Source organism: Labrus mixtus, chromosome 23 (genome assembly GCF_963584025.1).
Source record: "Labrus mixtus chromosome 23, fLabMix1.1, whole genome shotgun sequence".
NCBI classification, from domain to species: domain Eukaryota; kingdom Metazoa; phylum Chordata; class Actinopteri; order Labriformes; family Labridae; genus Labrus; species Labrus mixtus.
The window spans coordinates 4,182,948-4,197,504 of NC_083634.1; the positions used below are offsets into that span (position 1 = coordinate 4,182,948).

The 14,557-nt window shown below is 41.7% G+C and overlaps 2 protein-coding genes across 2 annotated transcripts; one reads left to right on the plus strand and one right to left on the minus strand.

The window, feature by feature from the left end:
- Nucleotides 1-3,572: 3,572 nt before the first annotated feature.
- drap1 (DR1-associated protein 1 (negative cofactor 2 alpha)) lies at nt 3,573-11,036 on the minus strand. The gene is made up of 7 exons (XM_061031090.1): nt 10,823-11,036; nt 10,240-10,312; nt 9,100-9,193; nt 8,545-8,667; nt 7,313-7,403; nt 6,179-6,273; nt 3,573-5,009 (listed from the first exon to the last, which is right to left on the minus strand). The coding sequence occupies exons 1-7, from the start codon at nt 10,862-10,864 to the stop codon at nt 4,814-4,816; spliced, it is 714 nt and encodes a 237-aa protein (XP_060887073.1). The 5' UTR covers nt 10,865-11,036; the 3' UTR covers nt 3,573-4,813.
- A 963-nt stretch (nt 11,037-11,999) lies between these two features.
- Nucleotides 12,000-13,753, plus strand: c23h11orf68 (chromosome 23 C11orf68 homolog). The gene is made up of 2 exons (XM_061031929.1): nt 12,000-12,090; nt 12,521-13,753. Exon 2 carries the CDS (start codon nt 12,560-12,562, stop codon nt 13,301-13,303), a length of 744 nt encoding a protein of 247 aa, XP_060887912.1. The 5' UTR covers nt 12,000-12,090; nt 12,521-12,559; the 3' UTR covers nt 13,304-13,753.
- Nucleotides 13,754-14,557: the final 804 nt, after the last annotated feature.

The window sequence follows — 14,557 nt, forward strand, 5'->3', positions numbered from 1 at the left end:
TTAGGGGATCGAGATGATACTTTACATGCAGAGCTCAAACTGAAACCAGACTGGGGGTCTTTTTTAAACTCAAACTGAAACTAAAGAGGACTCAGTCTTTTAGTCTTACATGACCTTGTTCTTCCTGTTTTACTTTAGTTTGTATCCTGTTTGGCCTTTTATTGTTGTGGGTTGTTAAGTTACACTAAATACTGTCTTACTCCTTTAGACGCCATTTTATTCAGAACATTTTGTTTCTTTATTTTGTGTACATCTTTCCTTTATTTGCTGGTTGTATCTTAATAAAGAGATTGAGTTACTAATAATTAGTTATATCAAACTGAAGCACGACAACAACAAAAATAAACATTTTATAGAAGATTCCTTTTTTCTATAAATATAGCTTTATCCATGCCTGTTGCTTCTTTCATGATAATGGTTTTTAATGCTCCTATCTGCTCCTACAATAACACCGTTTTCATACACTGTTGAATCAGATGAGACTTTGTGACATTCAGACTAAACACTCAAGGACGAGAGACTACTAAAAACTGTCCCAATAGTCACAGGAAAGATTTTTTCTTTTCTTCTGGCGACACTTTGTACAAAAAAAGGGAGTTTTAAGCTTATTTTCTTCAAGCAACACATTTGAAAGCATTTAGCGCTCGTCTGGCTAACTGGTCTTTGTTCTGTTTGATGCAAAAAAAAGCTTCAATCTTCTGAGCCGGTGGAGCCGTCGAAGTGGGATTTACTGTCGCACAATCTTTCATCAGATAGAGTCCAATGTAGCTCATTTAAAAGTTTAACGCAGAGGGAATACTGTCACTTCAAACTTTTGGTTTAACATCGAGAAAACACAGCCTCTTCTTAACTGAACCTCCATTCTAATGACTGGTTTGCTGGTGGCAAATATCTGATGCAATACTTTCAAGAAGTCTGCCAATTGGTCCTCCACTGTTATGGTCGATACGGCAGTCTTTAAGAGCCGAAATCTACAAGGCAATTAACAACAATGGATGCAAAATCAAGTTAAATTAAAAGTATTTCAATGTGTTGTGATTAGCTCCACCCGAACATCAGAACTAGGCGTGGCAGTCATGTTGAACCCCACTGGTTTGTGGCCGTTTGGTTTGGCATTTCAGCAGTAGCCATCTTGGTTTTCTGGAGCCACAAGTGACCATTTGGACGGGAAAGAGGAGCTCCACTCGAGCGATGTGTGAGCGAACTCTACGTCATCAGTGAATGTTGCAGTGGCTTGGTGAGCAAAGGTTTGTAAGTGAGTAAATGTGATAATAAGTGAGTTATTCATTGTGGCTAGCGAAAAAAATAGGTTGTAAACATAATGTAGAAATCTAAAAATGAATAGCTTATCCGACTTAAGGGATTCCGCCATGGACGGGCTTCCACAGCAGCCCTTCAGAAACCAATGGGTGATGACCATGTTTGGGAATGACAGAAAGACTGCCTTAAGTACACTAAAGTCGATGCACCGTGCAGCAGTCACAGTATACAAAGTGACTCCCCCCTCCTATTGGCTCGAGGTGAATTCTCCGGAGAATATCCTGCTGTGTTCTCACATCAGCTTCACTCGGGGTCTGGCAGGAGAAACTCTTTCTGATTTCTGGAGTGTGAAAGCCCTATAATTCTACAGTTAAGTTAATATTCTGAATCAGATTTTCTTCATCTTTCCAACACTTAATACTGTGTGTGTTTGTTTATTCTCATTATTTGGATCTTAATCGAGGTTGCATAATGTCTTTTTCTTTTTGGTAAGCTGGGATGTTCAGTACAAAACTGATACTTTAGGCTGGATCCCACATATCACATGTAGAGGCAGGGACAGGAAACGCTCAGACAGAATTTAACAAACAGCCTCAGGTGCAGATTTTTGAGGCTATTAACGAGCTGGGCTAAAACACAAAGTGCATTCTAAACATGTGCTTTCTAAGTATCCTCGCGATGAAAGGCTTTGGTTCTTATTGAAAGGTCAGGGAATTCCTCTTTGCCCACATTTTCCCATGTTTTGTTTTTTTACGGACGCGCAGAGCTCTTAAAAAGTCTGTGGCTCGATGGGAGTGGATGGGAATCCGAGGGCCACCTTTGGCCCCGCCGGCTGCTGTGTGGAAACAGTGTGCTTCCTTCTGTTCGCCCCTTTGATGGCTCCCTTCCCCTCCCTCCTTCCCTGCCCCACAGCGGCCATTTGTTTGGGCACCGACCTCCTAAAGTCAACCACCTACGCCCCCCACCTCCCCCCCCCCCCCCCCGGGGCCCTCCCTTCGTCCATACACACTAACCCACACAGCTGACCCCGCCCTCCTCACAGTTCGCTGAGTCAACGCTTGTGCAGGAAGGATGCAGTTGTTTTTGCGGCCCCGGCTCAGGGTTGCTTGCTTGGTTTGAGGGGGTGAGGAGAGGGGGGGGGATACATTTACACGACAAAATAGACTGTTTAAAAAACACACAAGGCAGGAGGAAGAGGAAAGGGGCTGGACACACTCTCGGAGCCAAGTGGAATGGGTGTCCATGATGGTAACAATCCCCTCTCTGTGAAAACCTCTCCACTAACCTGTGCTGTCTTGCACTTATCTGATTCAAATACCAGAAGGAGGCTGCAAAGTTAAGGGGAAAATAACAACCCTTGTCCTTCAGGTTGCATGAGTCATTTAGATAGCGGAGAGATCCATGGGAAACCTTTTTATGTTGCTAAACACAAAGGAGAAAAAACGTAACATGTGTCAGGAGGCATAGTTTATAATCAGGAATACAAAGGATGTGGTTCACGCCTCTGAAACTGAAACATGATTGGGGAATCACCTGAAAATAATTCATTTTAACCCTTTAAGTGAATCATATTGAATCCATCAGGTTTTTGAGACCTCTGCATTGAGATTAATACAGTTCAGTTAAAATACAACCAGATACGTTCAGTGCACAGATAGTCCACTAGGGGGCAGAGAAGATTTTTGTTTTAGCAGTTTTTCCTTCTTCTTTTTCTTTGATATTTAAAGGTCACATGTTACATCAAATACACATCATGTTTCTCTAACAATAATATGTGTCCCTAGTCCATCCTCTCCATCTTTTGCTGGCTCCTCTTTTCAGAAAATGTGTGCTCAAACAGGTCGTTTTGGACGCCCCTCGGTTTGTCAGATATGAGAGCAGTTATCAGGTCAACAGGTGTTGCAGCGATGGAAGCGGGCAAGAGAAGTGGTTCAGATAGAAGTGATTGTACCCGACCTAAAAAGCCTCTGCATGTTTCTAATAAGCTCCACGAGCAGAAACGTGCTCAAACTAGGATCAATATTGGAGATGCTTTTGAAAAATGGAGAGAGGTTAGAACACAGAAAGGTTTACAGACCGATGCAGAGCTGGATAAACACTGAAGCTACAGAGTCCACCACATGGTGACCTGTGTGAGCATCGACTCTAGAGAGGAGGGGGCGGGGGGAGACAGCTCTCTACAATGTTTAGAATTTACCCATTTTAAACACTAGGTGTCAGAGTTACATACTGCTCCTTTAAACCAATACATCAACAAGAAAAAAATTAAAATATTAGTTTCCTCGTCTGGACACAAAAACCCCAAAGAGTCACTTTTTTTAATTGAAATATGAACTTTATTTCACCCATACAAAATAAAAAGAATGTTAAAAGTTTACAATAGTGTCAACTGTCTATTTGGAAATATTTCATACTGAGACTGACACATACAGGGGGAGCCCCATCTTCATCTGCTTTCAATCGGTACTTTAAAACAAGCTAAAAGAGAAAAAAACAAAAAAAAACAATGGAGGAGAAAGTCACTGGAGAAAAAAATAAATTCAGGGGAGGCCAGAGTAGAAATAAAGAGAGGACAAAAGACACAAACAACTTTAAAAACAAAGTTATGGTCCGAGTCACAGTATCATTCTGATGGGTGATTTAAGGGACTTTACTGGTCGTAGAAAATAATAATGTGCAGATCAGAAAACACTCAGAGCGTCAGAAACAACAACAAAGTGGATGTGAATCACTGACCTGCTGATATGTTTGACTTCAGGGCGGTGGCGGGGAAAGGTTTACACTCGTCTTGATAAAAACGTCAATTAAAAATAGAAAGTAATGCAAAAGAAAAAAAAAAGCTGCGGTTAGCTAACCGATAGTAAAAAAATACACCTGCTTCCTTGTTTATGTTGCAGCCCGACAATCGTACTGAGCAGCGAGTCGTGACAAAGCCGGGAAGTGCGGCTCTCGTGTGTGCAGCCAATCAGAACAGAGTGATAGAGACGACGAGCTCCTCTACCTTTGACGAGCACTGATCGCTTTTTTAAATACATCCAATACTGTTTTATTTTGAAGGAGGTTGTAATAAGACTTTATAGATTTCTTTCAGGCGACCTGAGGGTTTGAGTTCACTCCATTACTTCTACCACAGAGAATTTAGGAAGAAAGAAAAAAAGTGCCGAAAGAGAAAAAAAAATGTACAAGGAAACACAAAGCACACCTTCTCCTGTCTGCGGGGGGGGGGGGGCTCATGGCGAGACAACAGTGACGACTGCCGTGTTTTTAATATTCAAGATAGAACGACCGACTTGTTTAAAAAACATCCTCCTCTACAATAAAATAAAACCTTTTAAAAAAAAGAAAATTAAAACACATAATATACAACCAGGTTTCTATCTCCTCATCCTGCGGCGGCGGCGGCGTTGGCGTTCTGAGCCGTCTCCCGAGGGCGTTGATGAAGAGTCTTTTATTCTTTTTTTTTTTTGTCGCCCGCCGCAAGTTCATTTTAAGAAATCAAAAAATAATGTTGAGAGAGAATATGTGTGTGTGTGAAGGAGGAGGGGAAAGGGAGCTAAGAGTCATAGTCTTCATCGTCGTCGTCCTCGTTTTTGTGCGGTGCGGGGGCTGGGGGAGGCGGCACGGCGCTCATCATGGAGGGGTGGGGGGCGAAGGCCATGCCACCTTGGGGCTGTGCCGGAGCCATGCCGCCCATCGAGACCATGTTGCCCATGTTGCCCATGTCCATATTCTGAGGGGGGGAGTTTGAGCTGCATGGGGGAGGGGAGGGGGGGCAGACAGAGGAGTTTTAATATTTCAGAGTGAAAAAGAAATTATGCAACATCTGCTCAACTTCATGTCAGTCAACGATTTCGTCCAAGTCAGCGGGGTTCTCTCTCAGGAAAGGTTCCTGATATTCATGACGATGTGATAACAGATGAAGTATTTCCTTATTTGTGAAACCGAAAGGTACTAAAGTAAATTCACAAGATGCGGCTGCTGCTCTGCTGATATAACGACTTTACTCTCCTAAACGTTCTACTTTATTTTGAAATCTCAGATTGTGGCCGTGAAGCTCCTACCTTCTCATGTAGATTCCTTTTTACAGCAGTCGGTTTTGTGTAAAACAAATTCTGCATGTTCAGAGTTGCTGCACACTTTTTAAAATCTGATTTTAGACCTTTTACGACCCTGAAAGAGAGGAATTAATACCCCCCCCCCCCTTTTTTTTTTTTTTTAACTGGACAGCGTCAGTGGTTTTCTGATTTCATGTGGGACTCAACAGACTGCCAAAAATTGAAAAGCTTTTCTGAATATCTGATTGCTGATTGTTTGTCTCTGCCATCCATTGTGTATTTTTCCTCTTAAAGCCACGTCTCCTTGAGCTTATGTTTCCTCACCTTGTTCTCCCTCTCCCTCTCAATGGGGGTTTGTAAAAGCTAGATATGACGCACAAAGACTCACAACACTTGCCCATGTATCCAGGACTTTTATTTTTTTCTGTTGAACCGAATTAGTCCCGAACCGTGACCCCAAAACCGAGGTATGAACCGACCCCTGTGACCCCTGACTTCCCCACTGAAAAGTTCTGATAAAACGTTATGACCTTCTTACAATCTGATTTTAGACATTTTAAGGATCTGCAGGAACCCTGAAGCGTTTCTCAAGTGTTGACATGCTGTCGCCTTAAAACTGGACTTGAAATCGTTTGGATTTGAGACCTGTGTTTATGTGGAAAAACAGCGCCCTCTTCTTGTTTGTAGCCGTAAGGTTATATATTATATTCCTCTACCTGACAGGGTGGGAACTTTGTTTTTTTTCAATTCCAAAAACATGTTTTTTATTTCTAATGAGAGGTACTCAACTATAATCGGTCTGAAATGGATCTGAGCACTATGTGGACCTACAGAATCTGGACACACGCGACAGGTCTCCTTACCTTTGGAACCTGGATGCAGCCGGCATGTTTGTGCTTGACTGAGAGCCGTCCTCCTCGTCTCCGTCCGTCTCGCTGTCTTCAGAGGAGTCGTATTGCTTCAAGCAAAACAAAACACACACGTGAGTCTTCTGAACTCAAACATGGACATCTGACTGAACATTGTTTATAGAAGTAGTGCGTGGAGTTTCTTTCCTTACATCACACAGAGTAGATCAATTATCATGCAAAGAATTCTTTACGTAGTACAAACAGAAATCGTATTAATGTGTGTTTCTGTCAGCGTTCAGTTGCGGTCTGCTTGCTCCTCTAAACTGCACCAAGCAGCCATTAACCAAGCCAGTCAGAACATCGAAGGAAGGGATTTTGTATTGTCTGTTTCATCTGCAATCTGAATGCTTGACAGAGAGGCAGTAAGGCACACATACAGCTTTATTGAAATGCCCAATTCATTATTTTTTGGGGCTTTTTGTGCGTTTATTGTAGAGATTGGACGGTGGATAGAGTCAGATAGAGAGTGGAAAGTGGGGAACGACATGCAGGAAAGGAGCCACAGGCCAGATTCAAACCCGGGCCGCCCGCTTGGAGGACCACAGCCTCTATACATTGGGGCACGCACACTAACCACTGCACCACCAGCGCCCTGAAAATGCCTGAAACGATGATTTCAGGGCTGCAGTAGTTTAGTCTGTAGGGATCTGAACTTGAACCGGAGGGGGGTTGCTACTTTACTGACTTTGTGTCTTATTTTGAGTCATTTTAATGGCCAAAGAAGTGTACGGAGTGGTCACACTGGTCAAACAAACTGGACTTTGGGGGTGAAGTGTGCTTAGGCACGGTACGGATCGGCAATGTGACCGCGCCCTTATTCAAATACCTTTGCTGTAAAGCTAGTAATCATTTACTTCTAGAAGCCGGAGTGGAAAGTTAGCCATCAACCTACAAAGACATCACGGCTGCAGCTCATGAAGAGCAGGCTCACCTACAGGCTGTACAAAGTAAAGGTTTAAATAACCTACTAAGCAGGCAAACCTCACATATGATAGAGATGTTCCTTCATATACTTTGGGAGATGCACAAATGTAACTCCTTCACACTGTCGATGGCTGTTCGATGTAAAAATAACAAAACGCCCACCTCTTGCTCCGACTCTGTGCCAGACAACTTCTTGTCCTTGCCTTTGGAGCCGGCTCCCCCGTTCTTGCGGCCGGACCCTGGTTTCCGACCCCTGGATAGAAAACAGAGAAGAACCCTCAATGTTACGTCAAAGGGACTTGCTGTTTCAGCTTTTTGTGGGATGTAGATTTTGGAGAGGGTTCAGTCACAAGATTCTGCAGCAGATACTCGACTACTTTTTTTTTTTTTGGAAACTGTCCCGCAGCTTTAAATCGACATCATTTACATAAACAGAGAGAAGTGGACGATGCTGCTGCTGCTGCCTCGGCTGGAGATCACTCTCAGACATTAATATTCAAAGATGCGCTGTGTTTCTTATCACCACGGCTGAGGAGAAGTTTCTAAATACTCCATGCTTACAACCACTTTAAATTGAATCACAATCCAATCAGCCACACTTTAGTGAAAAAGTCTCCCAACTCATTTAATTGATGTGAAATTCTCTGCCTCCGTTCAGCTGCAGCGCCGGTGTTTGAGCAGACAGTCAATACTTCTTCTTCTCTACAATCCTCAATAATTAGTTCTCCCTCTGAGGAGCTGAAAACTCTGCTCGCTCTTGTTCTTCTTTTTTTGTAATTAATCTATTATCACAAAACAAACCTTGCTTTAGTCAATACCAATTACAGGAGCAGACGTTCATGGAAAAGGCAGCGGTAGCTCTTCTTGTGTCCGTATAGGAGGATGGTCGAGTTATTCATGTCCAACGTTTCACTCTGCTTTTGTTTGCAAGTATCAGAAATGACCGAATATCACGTTTAAATAAATGTGACGACCAGATAGAGGAGTCAAACTAGAGCCTTACTTCATGGAACTAGTATTATCTGTGGACCTCTTGTGATTTAACATCTTTGATAACAAATTACTAGAGGTCCCCAGGAACTTCTAATCAGTGGCTGCATGATAACAACAAATATCTGAGTTTCCTGGTGTCAACTTTTAAGTGTCGACTTAAGCCGTTTTCACATCTGCACTCCTGAAAATATCTAGATTATTTCAGGAGGACTGCTCCGGGGGCGGGGGGGGGGGGGGGGGGGGGGGGGTATACAGCTCCTGAAAATATCAGGAGTTTATCAGGAGTTTTCTGCAAGTGTGAAAGCCCTATAAGACGTTCCCTGGTAGTCATGGTGCTTTACTAAACATGTATGTGTCAGTGTGTCTGAGAGAGAGAGAGAGAGAGAGAGCGAGAGAGATACCTGCGCGAGACTTTTTCTCCCCCTTCCGTGTGGTTCTCCTCCCCCTCGCCCTGCATGTCCGGCACCGTTGCCACCAGGTCTTTCAAGAAATCAAACTGTTGCTCCAACTCGATGCACTGCTTCCTGCGAACAAGCCATTTAGAAATCAAGAAACTTCTTTCTCCACATTTCTTCACGAGAGGAAAATTCAACATGACGACAAAGAGATAAAGGGGGTTTTATACATTTTTTTTTTTGTTCACACAGTAAGTTTCTACTGACAGGAGCAGGAGACTACTAACCAGACATACTTTGAGACACAAAGTAGTGTATTAGACAATAACTCAGCCTTACTGTCGAGGTAACGCAAACCTCACAGGTACTCTGACAATGTCCCTTTCAAGACACCAAGGAACTTTTAACTTTCTTTATCTAAATCTGGACGAAATGAAGACATAACACTTTTTTTTAGCTGCATGCATCCAATATCACACGACAACTTTGACATCATTTTCCTGTTGTTATCCAGCTCCCTCTCAAACACACACACACGCGCGCGCGCGCAGACATACTTACAGATGTGATGTCGTCATTGTCTTTGCATTCCTGGACTGGGTGACGTGACAAGCCTTCGTAAGTAATGATTCCAAAAAAAGCTCCAGGGCTCTCGCTGACGTCTCGGTTAAGGAAGAGAAGACGCACTGGCAGGTGTGTACGTAAATGACTTTAATTCACTCACATGGTCGACTCTACGCTGCTTCAGCTAAGAGCCCAAACATCTGTCATATGATTAAATCATGAGGCTGATGGTGCTTTTTCGAGACACAATCATGAGTACAACAGATTTACAGTTCATTTCTACCTGACAGTGCTTACTCACACCTCTATAGGACACTTTATATCACAGTTGTCACGATGGCAGATGTTTAAACTTCAAAATAATACTAAATCATATCGATCAGTTTCGATAACTGACAAATCCAGAGGTCCTAGGCCCCAGTGTTTGGTAATTTCTTGTCTTTAAGTATCAAAAAAGGCAGACAAACAACAAATATGTGACAGTATTGAATAGAGCTCGGGAAAACACCCATCACAAGTTATCAGCTTCTATTATTCTGTTGTCCCTAACAACAACAACAGGCTACAGCCAACGGGAGAAGATGTTTTGCTGACTTATAACCTATTTGTTCTTGATTACCTTAACAAATTAAATCACATCAATTATAGTTTTTTTTTTTTTTTGATCCTTTAACCACTTATTTCTATTTATTTTACTGCTCTTACCTTCTTATTGCTGTTATCTTTTGATTTGCTTTTAGCTCTTTTAGTTTCTTACATCTTTTTAAATCTTTGGTCCTCTTGGGTTCTTATGATGGTTCTTATGATGGTTCTTGTGATAGTCGGGTTATATATGTCTGTTGGGTATCGTGCACTATGGGTTCTTTTCTCTTGAATTGTATTTAATTATTTTTTAGTATTTTGTATTTGTTATGTTCTTGCTGTTGTTTATGTTCTTCTGTGTTTGGTTTAGTTTGTTCTGTTCTTGTTTGTCAAAGCACTTTGTAAACCTGTGTTTTTAAAAGGTGCTATATAAATAAAGTTATTATTATTATAGCTAAATCAATCACAGCATGAGTTGTTTGGTTCTTGACACACAGATGATATTTTAACCTCATTCAAACAGTCATGTGTTGGGAAAACTTGCAGGAAGGATACAAATAATTACAGGTACTGCTGCAGCCACTTTGCCTATTTCTTCATCTGTCTGCATAATCTTCTTAATCCTCGCCTGGAAGGAGAAAACCTTTAGTTTAATGGTACAGTGTATAAATATAATTAGAATTATACTGTATGTGCATCATCCTAAGGCCTGTAAGAGTAAATAAACATGTTTTTTAGTAACAAAATAACACAAATAAGGGATTTAATTTCTTGCAAGTTAAAATCAAATCATGCTGCACAGATTTTAAGATATATGTGCATCAAAACTGTGTAAAATGTGCAGCTACAGACAACATATTATTAACATTGAGTTGTTAGCTTGTAATGCTAAAAACAACGTTAATTAGTTTACTCATTTAAACGCCTTCAAAGTGCTCTAACAAGCTCCTGGTTGCTATGTTACTCTGCTAAGTAAAGGGAACTAATGGCGTTTGTATAATGGTATACTATTATTGACATTAGGATGTAAATGTGTTGGTTGTTGGTTGCTAACCATTAAGGCAACACAACAGGCCGAATCTCATTCAAGCTAGCCGAAGAAGTTAGCTAACACCGGCTCGGTAAAGTTTTAACTTACCGGAGGGAATCTGGCGTTGTATTTCTTCTTTTTGCTAGGCATACTTGTTTAACTCGGGCGGCTCAGTTAAAATACAACTCAGAATATTCTTGAGAATTATTCTGTAACAAATTAATCGCCTCCTCCACCGCGCACACACACATACACTTTAGCTAGCCAGCAGCTAACCGAGCTAACACGTTAGCAGTTCGTCGTCGTCACTCGTTCTCTCGCTGCATTCGCGTTGTGACAGAATAATCGGAAAAATGTGTTCTCTGCTCGGGACGTTCGCGTGATTGCGTCCCTGAAGTCAGTAGAACAACAGGGCGAGCCGGGAAACATTTTTGTTTTCGATAAATCTAACACTAAAATACGGAAGACACAAGTGAACGCTGGCCTGCTGGTGAAAAAAAACCGTTTAATCAATTTAAAATAGATTTTTTTTGTCAAGTATTATATGGTATATGGTGTCCTTATTTATAGTCGAATAAGAGTTGCTTTGTTTGATTTAAACATTAAAATACAGCCTACTTTTTTCATCGCTCCCATGATTTTAAACATTTCTGGGATTTGTACTCGTATATTTTTGGGTTTTATTTGCACATTTTCTGTATATAACTACGTCTATTATGAAACTTCAGGTTTGCTCCAACTTGTACAGTGATACAAGATATCAATAAAGATATCTTATCACGTTTACACATTACGACTTTAAAGCTCGTCTACACATCTTCTCCAACCAGGGAAACCTGAGCGTCCGAGCAGCACCTGAACGCATGGTTTTCGTCTGGTAGGGTTCCGCAGGGTCACAGCGCCGTCAGGTTCACTATCCAGCTGCTTTTACAAAAAATAAACTTTTAAAGTTGTGTTAATATGTATTTTTTAAACAAACAATGCGATGCAGATTTGATTTGATATTACACATAATGATTAAAATAAACGCGTGTTTGCATATCTCTGGTAAGATAAAGTGAGTTGAGTCATTGGACACGTCATATATAATTTAGTAACTTTTTTAGCTTGTAAAGCTTAAATAATCCTCTTTCTACTGCAGAAATGTGTAAATTAATTTGAGAATAGCATCGTTTCGTTTAATTATTTGCGCGCCGAATTTCCCCGAATTACAAAGTGTTTTAAGTGTGTGTGATGAATCAATAAACAAAGCAATATAATGTTTCTTTAACTGTCACACATTGAATTGAGTCTTTTTGTTATCGCAAAAACCACCGAGCGAAGCGGCGTCTGAGCGGAAGAACAACACTGGAGAACAAACTTAAAAACCCCGCTAGGTACGTGAAGACTACACTTTACCATTAATGCAACATAATGCCTATCATTTCAGCGAAAATAACGCATGTTTTTACGTTTCTTTTGGCTGTAAATCATCATTTTATTCACCAAATTGACTAAGAAGACGAACATGCAGCTAGCTAGCTAGCATGCTAACTCCTGTGGTACCTGCGCCACATAATTAAAAATGACCAAACCCGTGTTTAAATCTGCATGTTTCATTACAACTTTAAATGCTACACAACGGAAGGAGTGGTGGGTTATTATTGTGGAAGAATAAGCGAGAAGATGAGTATTTTAAACACGTATTGCTAATGTAGCAGGCGAGCTAGCAGCATTGTAAACATCCCCTGCCTTGAAGTATGATAAACTAACACATCAGTGGTTCAAGCTTTAATATCAACATTAACGTAATTCTCCTTTCAACAGGCTCCAGGATCTGCTCAATATCCTCACACAGACAGCATTATGGAGGAGGAAGAGGGCCCTGTAGAAGGGGAGGTGGAGACCCGCTTTGCTGCAGAGACTTATGCAGCTGAAGCCATGGCTGCAGATATGGACCCCTGGATTGTGTTTGACTCGAGGAGAACTCCCAGATCTGAGTTTGACGGCTGGTTGGAGAGCAACAGGCCCTCACAGGTGTACAGGTTTGGAGATGAGGAAGGGGGTGTCAGCCCCGTAGGGTGGATTGCAGTGCTGGGCACAAACCACTGCCCGAGTGGCGGGGATGTCGCAGGCCTCCAGGAGAGCTGGGAGAAACTTTCAGCCAGTGGCCGACCCATCTCCTTCCAGACAGTGAAAGAGTTGGCCCTTAACCACGGAGTGCTCACAGGAAAGTGGCTCATGCACTTGGACCCTGGCTTCAAGTTGGACAATGCCTGGGAGTGTGTGGCCAGAGCAGCCCTGGATGGAAAGATCTCTCTCGTTAAAGTCAGCCCCAATAATCCCAAGGAAGGGGGGAGACAGGTGATATGCGCCTATAATCAGAACTTCACGGAGGAGAATGAGGTTATAAGGCTGGACTCGGTCATCCGTGCCACAGGTGTCAAATGCCCTCTCACCTACAAGCCGGACGTGTACACATACCTGGGGATCTACCGCAACAACCGCTGGAAGATTTGCCCCACCATCTACGAGAGCAAATTTGACCTGGAGTGCGTACCCAGGCGTTCACACATTGTAAACAAAGTTACCAACCTCGAAGTCACATAAGCCTGTTGGGAGAAGAGGATAGTTTTTGAAGGACAAATAATGGAGTAGGCACTTAGTGATGAGTTGATGATTGAAATCATTTTGAAAGTAAGTGGTTGAGTTTCGACCACGAGTTCTTCCTTCTTTGTTGCAACAATAAGTCTTATTCTGTGATCTTTTCAAAGCGACATGAGGTATCGTCCTTTTTTTTATTTGTATTCAATCTATTGCATTCATGAGTACTATGAGTTTTCGTATTCTTGAGGTTTTACCTTCAACACTTGAACACTTACCTGACGGACAAGGTGTCTGAAGAGATCTTTGATTTGTAAGCCGGGAGGAGAATCCGCCTCCCATGAAGAATTTTCCTCTTTTACAGTTTACATTCGTTCTGGCTTTATATATATATTTTGGGTTTGTACTGAATCAAGATAACAAGAGTTGCCAAATAAAGTCAGCCTTTCAACGCCATCTTAATATGTTGTGTTTTTTTTTTTTTTTTTAATTGCGAGACAAAGTGTTGCAGGACTGTAAAAACCATACATTGTGGCATTAAAAGGCACATAGCACTATCTGTTTACAAGAAATCATTATACAAAATCATTGTGATGAAGCGTCTGTTTACTACAGAGTTTAGCAAGTTGTTTAACGAGGCTGAGACGTTTGAGTTTTAACGGCAGCCAACAACTCATCAGAGAACATTACGTCGTCAGACACAAAAAAAAAAACATGATACAGCTCCATGAACCTCTTCTCTGCTATGAGCATTTACTTATTAATGTTGCTTGTTTGTTTATTATTTACATGCTTACCTTCATTTGGTTCTTGAGACATTACCACATCATACTGACACTCAACTAAGGCACCTTCAAAAGAAACAGATTCATCCTTGATAACCCCGATCTGCCGTCAAATATATACTGGACATGCTCAAGTTCCAGTTACCGCCGACCATCAGAAACACTGTATACGTTTCTGAAATCACATAAGGAAGAGGATAATGCATAGATTAACCTGTGAGCTGATTAAATGCTTTCTGAGAAGAGGCCATCTACAGCAACACATTCCACTTAAAGACTTGTGAAGACCACTTTAACACTGACCTGAGCCACCAAACATATGAAAAATCAGAGTACAATAACGTGCTTACACATGATGCACAGAAAATAACTCCAACAGGAAAACATTTAGAGACTTCAGCGATGCATACGGCCCTCAATTCAGGAAAAACCAACAGTGAATCTGTCGACCCTGTGTGGAGGGAAACAGACGTTT